This window comes from Dendrobates tinctorius, unplaced genomic scaffold (genome assembly GCF_039654945.1).
Source record: "Dendrobates tinctorius isolate UK_male_01 unplaced genomic scaffold, ASM3965494v1 ptg000082l, whole genome shotgun sequence".
NCBI lineage: Eukaryota > Metazoa > Chordata > Amphibia > Anura > Dendrobatidae > Dendrobates > Dendrobates tinctorius.
Window position 1 is genome coordinate 10143980 of NW_027361750.1, and position 16886 is coordinate 10160865.

The window sequence follows — 16886 nt, forward strand, 5'->3', positions numbered from 1 at the left end:
ACCCTTCCATTTGACCAAGTACTGGAGTCTCCGTCTAGCCAAACGAGAATCCAATATTTTCTCTACCTCATAACCCACATTGCCTTTAACCAATACAGGGTCAGGAGGCGCCGCCATAGGAACTACTGGCTCCACAAACCTCTTCAACAGAGATTTATGAAACACGTTATGGATCTTAAACGTAACTGGAAGAGCCAATCGAAAAGAAACGGGATTAAGAATCTCCAAAATCTTATAGGGTCCAATGAATCTTGGCTTGAACTTTTGGAGACGCAACCTTCATAGGAATATTCTTTGACGACAACCAAACCATATCACCCACTTTAAACCGGGGACCAATAGTCCTATGCCGGTTAGAAAACCGTTGGGCCTTTTCCTGAGAGAGGGACAACTTATCCACCACTTGGTCCCAAATCTGCTCCATTCTCTCTACCACAGTGTCCACACTTGGGCAGGTCGAAGATTCCACTTGCCCTGAAGAAAATCGAGGATGAAACCCAAAGTTACAGAAAAAGGGCGACATCAATGTGGCAGAACTAGCTCTATTGTTTAGCGCGAATTTGGCCAAGGGCAAAAATGAGACCCAGTCATCCTGATCAGCAGATATAAAACATCTCAAATAGGACTCCAAAGTCTGGTTTGTTCTCTCTGCCCATTGGTCTGAGGATGAAATGCGGAGGAGAAAGATAACTGAATTCCCAGTTTGGAACAAAAAGCTCTCCAAAATCTGGAAACAAACTGGACTCCTCTGTCCGACACAATGTTCTCAGGAATCCCATGCAACCAAACCACCTGTTGTAGAAACAAGGGCACCAACTCTGAAGAAGATGGCAACTTTGGGAGTGGTACAAGATAGATTTTCTAAGATGATCTATCACAAATCACACAGATAACAGTCATTCTCTGAGAGACAGGAAGATCAGAAATAAAATCCATAGAGATATGGGTCCATGGCCTCTTGGGCACCGGCAAGGGCATCAACAACCCACTAGAACGAGAACAGGGTTTAGACCGAGAACAAGTCCCACAGGACTGCACAAAATTCCTGACATCACGAGATAAGGCAGGCCACCAAAAAGACCGACTCACCAAATCTCTGGTACCAAAAATACCTGGATGACCAGCCAATGCGGAGCAATGAATTTCAGACTTTACTCTCTCCCTCCACTGATCAGGAACATATAATTTTCCCATAGGGCAACGTTCAGGTTTGTCCTCCTGAAATTCCTCCAGGGCACATCTCAAATAGGGTGAGATGGCGGAAAGAACTACCCCCTCATTTAGAATGGTAGTAGGCTCAGTCACAATAAGAGAATCCGCAAAGAAACTCCTAGAAAGGGCGTCTGCCTTGACATTCTTAGTGCCCGGAAGAAAAGAGACCACAAAATTAAAACGCGTGAAAAACAAGGCCCACCTAGCCTGTCTAGGATTCAAGCGTTTGGCTGATTCAAGATAAATCAAATTCTTGTGGTCGGTGAGGACCACAACTTGATGTCTAGCTCCCTCCAACTAATCGGGAGAATTTTCGAGAAAAGAAGGCATAGGGATTCATTTTAGAAGTCACTGGATATTTTTGGGACAAAACGGCTCCTGCACCAATCTCAGAAGCATCTACCTCCACCTGAAATGGGAGCGAGATATCAGGTTGCCGTAGAACCGGAGCAGAAGTGAATCTCCGCTTAAGCTCCTGAAATGCCGAGACTGCCTCTGGAGACCAATTCACCACATCAGCGCCCTTTTTGATCAGATCCGTCAGTGGTTTGACAATACCAGAAAAATTACTTATAAATTTACGATAGAAATTAGCAAAACCCAAAAACTTCAGGAGAGCCTTCAAAGAAGTGGGCTGAACCCAATCATAAATGGCCTGTACCTTGGCCGGGTCCATTTCAATAGCCGACGGTGACAAAATAAATCCCAAAAATGAAATCCTCGGTACACCAAAGATGCACTTCGATCCCTTAACATACAGGGAATTTTCCCTCAAAATCCGGAACACAGTCCGGACATGTTCCACATGAGAATCCCAATCTCTGGAAAAGATCAAAATATCATCCAGATAAATGATCAAAAACTTATCCACAAAGTCCCGGAAAATATCGTTCATAAAAGATTTGAAGCCAGAAGGGGCATTAGTGAGCCCAAAAGGCATCACCAGGTACTCAAAATGTCCTTCCGGAGTATTAAACGCCGTCTTCCATTCATCCCCGTGCTTGATGCAAATAAGATAATACGCCCCCCTGAGGTCAAGCTTGGTAAACCAGCAGGCACTTTTAACTCTGGAAAATAAATCAGAAATCAGGGGTAACGGGTACTGATATTTAACAGTGATTTTGTTAAGGGAGCGGTAGTCAATACAAGGCTTTAATGAACCATCTTTCTTGGCCACAAAAAAAAAAACAGCACCTAAAGGTGAAGAGGATGGTCTAATATAATAATAATAATAATAATAATAATAATAATAATAATAAAAAATAATCTTTATTTTTATATAGCGCTAACATGTTCCGCAGCGCTTTACAGTTTGAACACATTATCATCACTGTCCCCGATGGGGCTCACAATCTAAATTCCCTAGCAGTATGTCTTTGGAATGTGGGAGGAAACCCACGCAAACACGGGGAGAACATACAAACTCCTTGCAGATGTTGTCCTTGGTGGGATATGACTCTTCTCCAACGACTCCTTGATATAAGATCGCATAGCATCATGTTCAGGTACCGATAAGTTGAAAAGCCGACCCTTGGGAAATTTACACCCTGGCATTAACTCAACTGCACAGTCATAGCTTCTATGAGGAGGCAAAGACGCAGACTTGCTCTCACTAAATACATCAGAAAAATCAGTCAAATAATCAGGAATATCATGAGACTGGGGAGAGGTGGAGAAAACAGGAGTGTCACTAAGAACACATTGACAACCCCAACTCACCACAGACACAGATTTCCAATCCAAAACAGGATTATGAGTTTGCAACCAGGGAAAATCCAGAACAATAGTATCATGCAAATTGTGCAACACCAAAAATTTACAATTTTCTTTGTGGTCCGGGGCGACACGCATTATCGCCTGGGTCCAAAACTGGGGTTTATTCTCTGCCAAAGGAGTAGCATCAATACCCCTCAAAGGGATAGGAGTCCGCAGGGGTATCATGGGAAAACCACAATGTTTAGCAAAGTCTAAATCCATCAGATTCAAAGCTGCTCCTGAATCTATAAAAGCCTTAGCGGAAAATGTAGATAAGGAGCAGATCAGAGTAATTGCCAAAAGGAACTTAGGTTGTACACTGCCCACAGCAAATGTGTGCGCAAAACATTTTTCTCGTTTAGGGCAGACAGACATAGTATGAGAGGCGTCTCCACAGAAAACACAGCTTATTACACCTTCTAAACGCCTTACATTGCGCCCTAGACAAAACCCTATCACATTGCATGGGTTCAGACGTTCGTTCAAAAGGCGGCAAAGCCTCTCGTGTAGTTTTACGCTCACATAAACGCCGATCAACTTGAATGGCTAACGACATAGAATCAGCAAGACCAGAGGAAGCAGGAAATCCCACCATAACATCTTTTACGGTTTCTGCCAAACCCTTCCGAAAGAGCGCTGCTAAGGCACCGTCATTACATGTAGTAAGGACCGCCCACTTTCGGAATTTTTGACAGTATAACTCTGCAGAATCCTGACCCTGGTTCAATACCAATAGGGTTTTCTCAGCTTGATCAATAGCATTAGGTTCATCATACAACAACCCCAAGGCTTGAAAAAATGCATCCACATTAGTCAGAATAGGATCTCCAGGTGTCAGAGAAAAAGCCCAATCCTGGGGATCGCCGTGCAGCAAGGAGATGACAATTTTAACATGCTGCACAGAGCTCCCCGATGAGTTAGGCTTCAAGGCAAGAAATAGTTTAAAATTGTTCTTAAAATGCAAAAATTTAGACCGATCCCCAAAAAACACATCAGGAGTTGGGATTTTTGGTTCAACAGATGATTGAGCGAGATAGGCGGAAATTCCCCACACTTCAGCAGCGAGCTGCTCAACACGATCAGACAATTGCTTAATCTCCATTAAAAAAAAAAATCCTACTGCCCCAGAGAAAAAGAGGAAAAAATATATTAGAAAAAAAAAATTCTGACACTTTTTTTTTTTTTTCAATTCTCTCCTGCTTTTGAGTACCCTAGAATCTGCGGTTTAGGCTGGTGATTCTGTTATGATTGGGTCACCGAGGAGGAAAGGAAGACCAAGCTAAGCCACAGAAAACCAGAGAGGTTGGTATCTAAGCGGGTTGCAGATCCCTGATCCTATCCACACAATTAGCAGTAGCCGTGGAGCGTACCTACGATGATCCTAGACACCTCGACACAGACAGAGAACTAAATAAGCCTAAAGCAAGAAAAGGGAAATCTAAACTGCCCCAGAGCAGACCCCAATGGAATAGATAGCCCCCAAACATATATTGTCGGTGAGACAAGGTGAAAACACAAACGCAGGTAGGAAAATAGACTGAGCAAACGATGGGGCCCACACTAACTAGACAGGAAAGGAAAGACTCTGCAATCATGCAAAAAATGCCCAACACGTCTGATAGAAAATTACTGAAGTCACTAGACTTCGCCCACTATATCAGCACTCCGGTATATTGTGAAAGCAGAGCAAAAAGAGGCCAATCTAATAAGGGACAAAAACAAACTGGCACAAGCAGTAACATAAGGATGGAAATTCAGCACAGCCCCAGCCGGAACTGGCTGAACACACACCTGAACTAGACAAAACCAGATCAAATGTGAACAATATCAAAAGAACACTTAGCTGAGCATGCAGGGACTGAGCTGGAAACTAATACCTCAGGAGGCAGGAAAAAATCGCCAGCAGGGATAAAGGGAGTCGGCTGTCTTAAATCCAGTCAGAAACTCCAGATCTCCAGTCATCCTCCTCATTATCAGGTGGCAGGCCTCTGTTAATTAGATCAACTCCAGTACCTCCAGTAACCACCAGAGGAAGCCCGGAAAGAGAACTCGCGACCCCTCTGTCAATATAACCAGCTCCACAACCTTCACTAGTAACCAGAGGTAGGCCAGAAAGCAAATTCACAACAGATGTGCTTTACCACATCTATCCACAAGATTCTTTCATGAGCATCATATACTTGAAATAAAGTTGTTCACCCACATTTTTGGAAAGGTGCCAACAATTTTGTTTGGCCCATTTTTGGGGTTTAGTGTGAAATTATGTCCATTTTGCCTTTTTCTAACGAATGTGTATAGCAAAATGTGTGATTGCAATAATTTTCTGGGAGAAATATTTCATTTTCTGGAACAATTTAAAGGGTATCAAAACTTTTGACCAGGATTGTGCATATTTATTCTATTAGTGATTTTAAAAACAGGAACCGTACCAGTTATAGAAAATAATATGCAGATGCCTAAATTAAGCTTTATGCAGGAGTCACATTAGCGTATAGTATCGGATGCAACATGCTAATGACCCTTAGCTCCAGCTCTGCTGGGAGCACGATCCGGATGTCAGTGCACTGTGCTCAGATTCTCTTGAATGAGGGAATGGCAGCACAGGTGCGGAGGAGTCAGAGAAAGTAATTTCTCCATCTCCTCCATTGCCGACATCTGCAGTAATCTCACTGCGCTCAGATGACAGCCGAGTGCAATTGGAGCATGCAGCAAATGTCTTCTCATGCCAGATCAGCATGAGAAAATGATCACAGATCTGAGCTGCCCCATGGTTTAACACGGGTCTAAGTGCTGTGCGATGTTCTATCACATAGTTCTCGGCCGTGTTATAGGCTCCTATGACTCCGGCCTTAGACTACATGTAATGCTAGCCATGTGAGAGTGTGTCTAAAAACAAATATTTAGCCTTCTTAGGAAAAATGTATAAAACCTTATAAGATCTGCATTGTATGGCTGAAATACTTTATGTAGCTGTATAACAGCATTTTTAGGACAAGAAGAGGTGTTTTCTTTTTTATTATTTGTAACCACATCTCCTCTCCTGCCTGGTATCAGGTGATTGAATTGGTTCAGAAATATGGTCCCAAAAGATGGTCTCTTATTGCAAAGCATCTGAAAGGGAGAATTGGCAAACAATGCAGGGAGCGATGGCACAATCACTTAAATCCGGAAGTAAAGAAGTCGTCTTGGACATTGGAAGAGGACCGCGTAATCTACAATGCTCATAAGCGGCTTGGAAACCGATGGGCAGAAATTGCAAAACTGCTTCCAGGAAGGTAAATATCGGTTCTTACTTGTGAAAAAGTTACTTTTTTATATAAAATAAGCCAGAGATCTGTTTTAGATGGATAATTCCCATTGCTTGGTTTCCAGCTCCAAACTGTCATGTAGCACCCAAAAACTAAGAAAACTAGTTAGAAAAATGCTCTGAGGCTGGAATCACACGTGCTGACCCCAATCCATGGAACATTTTCTACACCAGTCCCCACCAACTTCACCAAACTTCTGAAAAGTGGTTACAGCTTAGTGGGTATCGGGCATGGCCAAGCACAGCAATAGTGGTGTAAAATCCAATAGATATGTACTCCAACCTGTGACTGGAGTACATTTCTTAAGGTAGTGCACATTATACTGTATTGTACCATTCATGAAGATTAGCGGTACAAAGGACAAGGACTGCATTCAAATAAAGATAAATTTATTTTTTTTCAATACTTTTTCTTTTTTTTTTTTTTTTTTCTTTTTTGTTGTGTTTTTCATTGTGGTGTTTGCTTCAAAAACTGCACTTGTAATTACCTAAAAAAAAAAAACATTTTAATGTTAACATTTTAGTTCTAGCTTTGGTTCTGAATGTTAGCTCTTCTTACAATTGAGTTTTATTATACTTTTATACAAATATTATTGTCCAATAATCCAGAATATGTCTTAGTCTCATGTTCTGCAGGATTGAAAGAATTTGATAAAAAATTTGTATACAGTCTCTTTCTAAACTCAAAGCAAATGGTTTTCTTTGTCATGTCTAATTTAGTACATACTAGGATCCATAAAGGGGTTGTCTACCGTTTGCGAGCAATTTTTTCTGCTTTTCAATTGGACAAGGCTGATGGACAGGTCTGGTCACCGGCTCCTCCACCAGCAGCCATTGTATAGACAGGAGATGTCTGCAGTCTGTGCAGAAGCTGCACTAACCAGAGCAGGAGGAGAACCTGTCACTGTCAGACCTATATAATAGTGAGTGCCCCAAAATAATGTCTGATAAAATAAAAGATAACGTGGCCGACCTCGTTAACTCATTCTGCAGTCAGCAATAGACCGTGCCATACAGCGGCTATAGGAGGCTAACGGTGCAAATTTTTTATGTAACCCAATTGGAAAAGGGATTTTTAGCCCCAACTGCATACATTTAAGTAAAAAAAAAATTGCCCACAAAGGTGGACAAACTCTTTAAGCAAGTAGTATTTCCTCTTCCCTTATATCCCTGCCTTGTGCTACTCCCCTGATATTCCTCTTTGGAAATTTAGAAATAAATAGTTTAAGTAAGTTTAGATAATTGTATGGGTTAAATAATCTGTTTCAGTATTTAGATTATCCAAAGAACAATTTGTAGAATTAGAGAGTCACCAAAGCCCTCAAGCAATCTTACAAATACATGGAATGAACTCCAGTACATGTATGTGTGTATATTATACACTACTCACAAAAATAAAGGGAACACTTAAACAACAGAATATAACTTCAAGTAAATCAAACTTCTGTGAAATCAAACTGTCCACTTAGGAAGCAACACTGATTGACAATCAATTTCACATGCTGTTGTGCAAATGGAATAGACGACAGATGGAAATTATTGGCAATTTGTCAGGGTCCTGACAGCACCGGCGTACAGCCTCCGCTAAGCAGGGACTCACCCGCACCGTAGGGACCCCTGGGGACAAGAACAGCCGGACAATAAAGAAGCACGGGACCTCAATGTAGAAGTTTAGAAAGCAGGCACAGGACCTACGGTCAAGTGAACGGTCATGTGACTGCAAGGGGGCGGGGCTTAGCATCCTGCTTTCAGAGGAGGAAGAAAACTCAGAGTCGGGCAAAGCAGAGGTCAGGCGCAATACAGGCAAGCGAGGTACAGGAGGGATAAACAGACGGGAGGTCAGACAAAGCCAAAGGTCATACACAAGATATCAATACAGTACCAGGGATGAGACAGAACGGACAGTCAGGGCCAAGCAGAGATCAAAAACCAAACGGACATAGAAGGTACCAAGCAGAATCCAAAGCGATATCCAGAGAACAGACCGTGTCATACACAGAGAATCAGGCAACCAGAACACAGCACAAACACACTCAGGGGTCACCACTCAATGCCAAGGGCGAAAGTATAACTGATGGGGATGGGAGCTTCCTGAGGCTATAAGAAGCCTCCCCAGAACCAATGAGAGGCCACCATAATAGGTCCCAGGTGTGCAGGTGAGAGTCTGCACTACGATCTGAACATTAACCCCAGAAGTGCCGGTCACCCAGCACTGGTATCATGACAGTACCCCCCCTCTCAACGGGGGGCCTCTGGACCCCAGGCTTGCCCAGGTACCTAGCATGGAAAGCCCGAACCAGACGATCCGCATGCATCAACCGGGCCGGCACCCAGGATCTGTCCTCCGGCCCATACCCCTTCCAATGAACTAGGTACTGTACTGACCGCTGTACCAACCTAGAATCTACAATGTGACCAATCTCATTTACCACATGTCCCTCAACCGAAACCGGGGGAGCAGCGGATTCGGATTCTCCCCGGACTGCTTCAAACGGCTTCAGTAGAGATCTTTGGAAGACGTTAGGGATCTTGAAAGAGGGTGGAAGGCACAGCCTGTACACTACCGGGTTGATTTTTTCCACAATCTTGTATGGGCCAATGAATTTGGGGCCCAATTTGGCTGACGGAACCTTTAACCTAATGTTTCGCGTGGAGAGCCAAACTTTCTCTCCCACCTGAAACATGGGACCAGCGGTTCGTTTCCTGTCCGCGAAAAACTTATACCTGCCTTGAGACCTAGGTATACGCCGCTGGACTTCTGCCCATGTATCTTTTAACCGCTGAACAGAGTCCTCAGCCCCGGGGCACCCCGGATCCAGATGAGAAAACTCACCAAAATGAGGACTGAACCCATAGTTGATCAAGAAAGGGGACATACCAGTGGATTGACTCACCCGACTATTGAAGGCAAATTCAGCCAACGGCAGTATATCACACCAGTCATTCTGTCTTGCAGAAGTCAGACATCTGAGGATCTGTTCCAGAGACTGATTAGTGCGTTCCGTCTGACCATTACTCTCAGGATGGTATGCAGACGAAAAAGACAGAGAGAGCCCTATTTTTTTGCAGAAAGCACGCCAAAACTTAGCCACAAACTGCACACCACGATCAGACACCACATTCAGGGGTACCCCATGCAAGCGGACCACATGCTGAACAAACAATCTGGATAAAATCTCAGCAGAAGGTAATGCGGACAGGGGTACAAAATGAGCCTGCTTAGAAAATCTGTCTACCACTACCCATACCACCGTATTACCCCTGGAAGAGGGAAGATTGGTAATAAAATCCATGGACAGATGGGTCTACGGTCTTTCGGGAACTTCAAAGGGCATCAGCTCCCCCACTGGCCGGCTATGGGAGCTTTTAGAACGAGCGCAGACCCCACAACCAGAAAAGAATATCTTTATATCAGAACCCAGAGTAGGCCACCAGAAGATCCTAGCCACCGTCAGTCGCGTGGCTGATATACCAGGGTAAGCACACAACTTGGATTCGTGGAACTCTTGCAAGAGTTTAAGGCGAAGTTGCTCTGGGACAAACAACTTGCCCCCTGGCTTGGCCGCAGGAGCCAGCGACTGGGCCCCCTCAATTTCCCGTTCCAATTCAGACGAGATCCCTGCTAACACCACCCCAGGGTGCAGAATGGAGGACGGTGGCTCAGGGACAGACACAGGGTGAAAACTACTAGATAATGTGTCAGCCTTGACATTCTTTGACCCTGGTCGGAATGTAATAGTAAACTGGAAATGAGAAAAAAAAAAGTGACCAACGGGCCTGTCTGGGCGTTAATCTTTTAGCAGACTCGATGTAAGACAAATTTTTATGATCAGTGATCACAGTAACCGGGTGACTGGCCCCCTCCAAAAAGTGCCTCCATTCCTCAAACGCCAACTTAACCACAAGAAGCTCTCTATTGCCTACATCATAATTTCTTTCAGCAGCAGAGAACTTCCTGGAAAAGAAGGCACATGGCCTGAGTTTGGTTAGAGTGGCAGGCCCTTGAGACAACACCGCCCCCACCCCCACCTCGGAGGCGTCCACCTCCACCACAAATGGCTTGGAAGGATCTGGCTGTATCAAGACAGGAGCAGACATAAAACATTTTTTCAGCGTCGCAAAGGCCTCTTTTGCGAGTGAGGACCAATTTCTCACATCCGCACCTTTGCATGTTAGATCCGTGAGAGGTTTGACCACTTGCGAAAACCCCCCGGATAAATTTACGGTAATAATTGGCGAACCCCAAGAAGCGCTGAAGACCCTTAAGATCTCGGGGTTGCACCCAATCTGCAATGGCCTGCACCTTCTTGGGGTCCATGCAAAAACCCTCCCCGGATACAATTAGCCCCAAAAAAGACAATTCTTGCACACAGAATACACATTTCTCCAATTTGGCATACAGATGATTTTCTCTCAGTCTTTGCAGAACAGTTCGTACATGTTCCAAATGAGAATGCTTGTCGGTGGAATATATCAAAATATCATCTAAGTAGATAACGACAAAACGACCAATGAGATCCGAGAATACCACGTTGATGAAATTCTGAAATATGGCGGGGGCGTTGGTAAGACCAAGCGGCATGACTAAATTTTCAAATAGTCCCTCAGTCGTGATGAACGTGGTTTTCCATTCATCCCCCTCTCGGACCCTTATCAAATTATATGCCCCCCGAAGATCCAGTTTAGAAAACCACTTTGCCCCTGATAGTTGGTTATATAAATCGGGAATCAATGGAAGGGGGTACGTATTCCGTACAGTAATCTGATTAAGCTCCCGGAAGTCGAGACAGGGACGTAACCCGCCATCTTTTTTCTTTACAAAAAAGAAACCTGCCGCCACAGGTGAGACCGAAGGACGTATGTGTCCTTTGCGCAGACTTTCAGCAATGTACTCCTTCATAGCCAAGCGCTCAGGACCGGACAAATTAAACAGACTGGCTTTAGGTAATTTAGCCCCCGGGACCAGTTCAATAGCGCAGTCAAAGGGTCTATGTGGCGGTAACGTCTCGGCCTCGCTTTCGGAGAATACATCTTCGAAGTCCTTCTGGCATTCCGGAATACCTTCCAGCTCGACAGATGATACAGACACAGATTTAACAGGTTCAACCAGCAGTGCGGATTTATCACATAACTCAAAATCAATAAACCCCATTGAACAATCTCCACCGTTTTCCAGTTAATAACTGGGTTATGGCGTTGTAACCAGGGCATGCCCAACACCAACCCTGAGTAGCGCCCACTCTGAGCGAAAACAAGTCAGACATAAAGCGAATTCCCTCCTTAGTGAGGGGAGAGGAGTCAATGGCCATCACCTTGATCGGAACCTTGAGCCTAACTGTCCCTATCTTGCAGTGTGTGACCAATTGGGAGTCAATGAGATTAATCGATGACCCGCAGTCCACGAAGGCTGTAGAGGAAAAAGAACTACCGTCCACAAACAGTTCCACAGGCAGTAACACTTTAGAAAACGAGTAAAAGGGTACCTGAGGGTCTGAGTAGTCTCCCCGTTGACTACCCAGACCTAGTCGTTTCCCGCCGACCGGGTTTGAAGACGGGCAATCAGGACACTCCCTTTTCCAATGTCCCATTTTACCGCAGTAAAAGCATAACTACTTGTCCTTCCGGCGTTTCCTCTCCGTATCCTTCAGGGAGAGGGCGCCTACATCCATGAGCTCAGGGGCAGTCTCTTTTCCACTGGGGAAAAATGGAGTCTCCACCTGCATCATCCCTCTGGCCCGCAGCCTGCAGTCCATCCGGACGGCCGGGTCATGGCGTCCTCGAAAGAGTTAGGTGGGGGATGTAACGCCAAGGCATCTTGCAGCCTCTCGGACAAGCCTCTGCGAAAGAGTCCTCGGAGTGCGGCGTCGTTCCAAGAGACCTCTGCGGCCCAGCGGCGGAACTCAGTACAAAACCACTCAGCTGAGTGTTTCCCCTGACAGACACTCATCACCATGTCCTCTGCCAATCGCACTCGGTCAGGCTCATCATAAATGTGCCCGAGGGCCTCAAAAAATGCATTCACAGACACTCTCTCAGGGGCAGTGGGAGAAAGCCCAAGCTTGTGGGGACCCTCTTAAGGCCCTTTTACATTTAGCGATGCACCAGCGATCCGACCAGCGATACGACCTGGTCAGGATCGCTGGTGCATCGCTAAATGATCGCTAGTGAGCTTTCACACAGAAAGATCTCACAGCGATGCAGCGCACGATACTTACCTTTCACACACAGCGATCCTGACGTCCTCCCGCCCGCCTCCACGCGTCGCTCGTCTCACACAGCAGGAAGCAGACGACGAGAAATGGAGCCGCCCGATCTCGCGCGATCAGCGATGGACAGCGGGGGAGCCGGTCGGAGGTAAGTATCACACATAGCGATATCGCTATATGTAAAACCCCCTTTAATAGAGACATAACGACCCCAACCTTCTGACTTTCGTCCCCAGAGGAGCGTGGTCTCAAACTAAAAAAAAAGTTTGCACCCCTCCATGAAGACCCTGAACTCTTCTTTTTTTTTTTTTTTTTTTTCAGAAAAAAAGTCAAGCAGTTTAACAGGTGGTTCTGGGGACACCAAAACAACATCACTCGCCCCAGCCCCCAGAGACCCAGCAGCTAGAGCTCCCCGCACTGTCTCAGAAACCTGCTGCTGAGAACGAGCCAGAGCTTGCTGCTCCAGAGATAAACCCTGAAACATCTGACTCAGACTTTTCATCCGGTCAGCCAGAGACTGTATGGGATCCATAACTCTCTGCATAAAACCCCCCCCAAAAAACTTAATGGTCAGTTATAATGTCAGGGTGCTGACAGCGCCAGCGTACAGCCTCCGCTAAGCAGGGACTCACCTGCACCATAGGGACCCCTGGGGACAAGAACAGCTGGACAATAAAGAAGCACGGGACCTGAATCTAGAAGTTTAGAAAGCAGGCACAGGACCTACGGTCATGTGACTGCAAGGGGGCGGGGCTTAGCGTCCTGCTTTCAGAGGAGGAAGAAAACTCAGAGTCGGGCAAAGCAGAGGACAGGCAAGCGAGGTACAGGAGGGATAAACAGACGGGAGGTCAGACAAAGCCAAAGGTCATACACAAGATATCAATACAGTACCAGGGATGAGACAGAACGGACAGTCAGGGCCAAGCAGAGATCGAAAACCAAACGGACATAGAAGGTACCAAGCAGAATCCAAAGCGATATCAAGAGAACAGACCGAGTCATGCACAGAGAATCAAGCAACCAGAACACAGCACAAACACACTCAGGGGTCACCACACAATGCCAAGGGCGAAAGTATAACTGACGGGGATGGGAGCTTCCTGAGGCTATAAGAAGCCTCCCCAGAACCAATGAGAGGCCACCATAATAGGTCCCAGGTGTGCAGGTGAGAGTCTGCACTGCGATCTGAACATTAACCCCAGAAGTGCCGGTCACCCAGCACTGGTATCATGCCACAATTATCAAGACACCCTCAATAAAGGAGTGGTTCTGCAGGTGGGGACCACAGACCACATCTCAGTACCAATGCTTTCTGGCTGATGTTTTGGTCACTTTTGAATGTTGGTTGTGCTTTGACACTCGTGGTAGCATGAGATGGACTCTACAACCCACACAAGTGGTTCAGGTAGTAAAGTTCATCCAGGATGACACATCAATGCGAGCTGTGGCAAGAAGGTTTGCTGTGTCTGTCAGCGTAGTGTCCAGAGGCTGCAGGCGCTACCAGGAGACATGAAGGGGGGGCCATAGGAGGGCAACAACCCAGCAGCAGGACCGCTACCACAGCCTTTGTGCAAGGAGGAACACTGCCCGAGCCCTGCAAAATGACTTCCAGCAGGCCACAAATGTGCATGTGTCTGCACAAATGGTTAGAAATCGACTCCATGAGGATGGTCTGAGTGCCCAACGTCCACAGATGGGGGTTGTGCTCACAGCCCAACACTGTGCAGGACACTTGGCATTTGCCACAGAACACCAGAATTGGCAAATTCACCACTGGCGCCCTGTGCTCTTCACAGATGAAAGCAGGTTCGCACTGAGCACATGTGACAGAGTCTGGAGACGCCGTGGAGAGCGATATGCTGCCTGCAACATCCTTCTGCATGACCGGGTTGGCAGTGGGTCATTAATGGGGTGGCATTTCTTTGGAGGGCCACACAGCCTTCCATGTGCTCGCCAGAGGTATCCTGACTGCCATTAGGTACCGAGATGAGATCCTCGGGCCCCTTGTGAGACCAAATGCTGGTGCAGTTGGCCCTTGGTTCCTCCTAATGCAGGACAATGCCAGACCTCATGTGGCTGGAGTGTGTAAGCAGTTCCTGCAAGATGAAGGCATTGAAGCTATGGACTGGCCCGCCTATTCCCCAGACCTGAATCCGATTGAGCACATCTGGGACATCATGTCTCGTTCCATCCACCAATGTCACATTGCACCACAGACTGTCCAGGAGTTGGCGGATGCTTTCGTCCAGGTCTGAGAGGAGATTCCTCAGGAGACCATCCGCCGCCTCATCAGGAGCATGCCCAGGCATTGTAGGGAGGTCATACAGGTACGTGGAGGCCACACACACTACTGAGCATCTTTTCCTTGTCATGAGGCATTTCCACTGAAGTTGGATCAGCCTGTAATTTGATTTTCCACTTTGATTTTGAGTATCATTCCAAATCCAGACCTCCATGGGATATTAATTTTGATTTACATTGATAATTATGTTTTATTGTTCTGAACAAATTCCACTATGCAATGAATAAAAATTTGCAACTGGAATATTTCATTCAGAGATATCTAGGATGTGGTATTTTAGTGTACTCTTTATTTTTTTGAGCAGTGTATATGGAATTAATGGCTATATAAATGAGCAAAATAAATTTCCTACGAGCATATGGAGTCACAAAGTCCATAATACTATCCAAAAAGTATTTTATTACTGAGCATGAAAAAACTATTAAAAAGGTTTAATAATTAGGGTCCACAGTGAAGAGTCAACTAAAGGCAACGCAGATGAGCAAAAGAACATTGTCAACAAGTCATATTGTGTAGACAATATCAAGTGTAAATAATGGCCTAGTTCAGGGACAATAATGTAGGTAAAAGATATTATACCGGTTGAAACAAAATACCATTATCTCAAAAAGCAGTGCTTACCCATAGTTCAAAGTCCCCCTGTGCATTTCCTCAAATCCCGATGTGTGTTTCACATCGGCTTCCTCAGGGGGCTCCCTGAACTAGGCCATTATGTACACTTGTTATTTACATAGTATAACTTGTTACCCATGCTCTTTTGCTTGTCTGGGTTCGTTTTTCTTGACTCTTCACTGTGGACCGCATTTCTTAAATCTTTTTAATAATTTCTGGCTGTGCACATTGGATTTTATATGTTAGGTAATAAAATACCATCTGGCTTTGTGACACTATATATTTGTAGGATATAAAGTCTGATTCCGGCAGCAATGACTGGACAGTGTCACCCCCCCGCCCCAACTGGTTACACCCAGATGTGAACTTGTTCTTCTGTTTCTCAGAGGAATAGTGGAGGTGTGTGGTGGCATACATTGTGAATGTATAATTCTTTAAACTTTGCATTTTTGTTATTTCTAGGACTGATAATTCCATAAAGAATCACTGGAATTCTACTATGAGACGCAAAGTGGAGCAGGAGGGATATTTGCAGGATTTAACAGAGAAGGAGCAGCCTTCAAAACAATATCCCAAAGCTTGTGCTACACTTGCTCACTTGCAGCCGCAGAACATGCACTATGTGCCAGTCCAATCTCAAGTAATTATCCTCTCCGTTTTCATTTGTTAACCTTCGCCATCTCTAAAAGTGCAGCTTTAGCTTCCACACAGTGGAGGCATCTATTTGGAGCGGAATCAGTGATGCCCCTCATTCTTAGTGAATCAAAGCTGAAGCCTTCATTACATTACTTTTCCCCTCAGTCCACGCCATTCTTGCGGCTCGCTCTTTGTAGTTGACCTCCACCCTTGGCTCCTCTCTCCATATGGCATCTGCACTACTACTTCATACATGCATCCATCACTGTCACCTAGGAAGAATCGCACATTTTGTCAGCCTTTCTATACCACTGTCTCTAGGGATGGATTATATCTGGCCCATTTGTGGGTTTTTTTCCACCTATTTTTACATACTTCCTTTACCTCTTGCAACTCTGTATGTCTGGATTAGTCATAACCTGCCAGGATCTCTGTGTAGATGAATATATGTGTATTTCATGATTATTATTCTTTATGTCTCTGTTTCGTGGGCCACCCACTTCTCATTTAGAATTCTTTTGTCCCCTTTGACATGACTTTCCCCATTCTTGTTCACACTCCATCTGTTCTTCATTGTTTCCTTCTCTTTAACTTGTTTTTTTAGAGTGTTTCACTGCTCAGTCTTCATCTTTTCTCTACTTGTCCCCAGATCCTTATGTGTTTAAAAAGAGAGCAGGATAATGACCTGACGGGGTTTGAGTAATGTAACAGAGGCCCAGTTTGTACCATACTATAGTTTATATAGTTTATTGTAAAGTACCAAGTTACGAAGGGTCAGTTACAAGTGATTGGCTGCAGAGCTTGAGAATTGCTCTATAGGAAAACCAGATGGTGAAGTGTCCAGATTGAGAATAGT

General features: G+C 45.2%; 1 protein-coding gene across 6 annotated transcripts in view; it reads left to right on the forward strand.

Moving 5' to 3' along the window:
• MYBL1 (MYB proto-oncogene like 1) overlaps positions 1–16886 on the forward strand; it is an 85427-nt gene that overhangs the window by 24876 nt on the left and 43665 nt on the right. For all 6 annotated transcript variants that reach the window (XM_073583896.1, XM_073583897.1, XM_073583898.1 and 3 more), the window contains exons 5-6: positions 6022–6242; positions 15857–16034. In XM_073583896.1, the coding sequence (XP_073439997.1) occupies positions 6022–6242; positions 15857–16034 (399 nt within the window). The remainder of the gene's footprint in view (positions 1–6021; positions 6243–15856; positions 16035–16886) is intronic.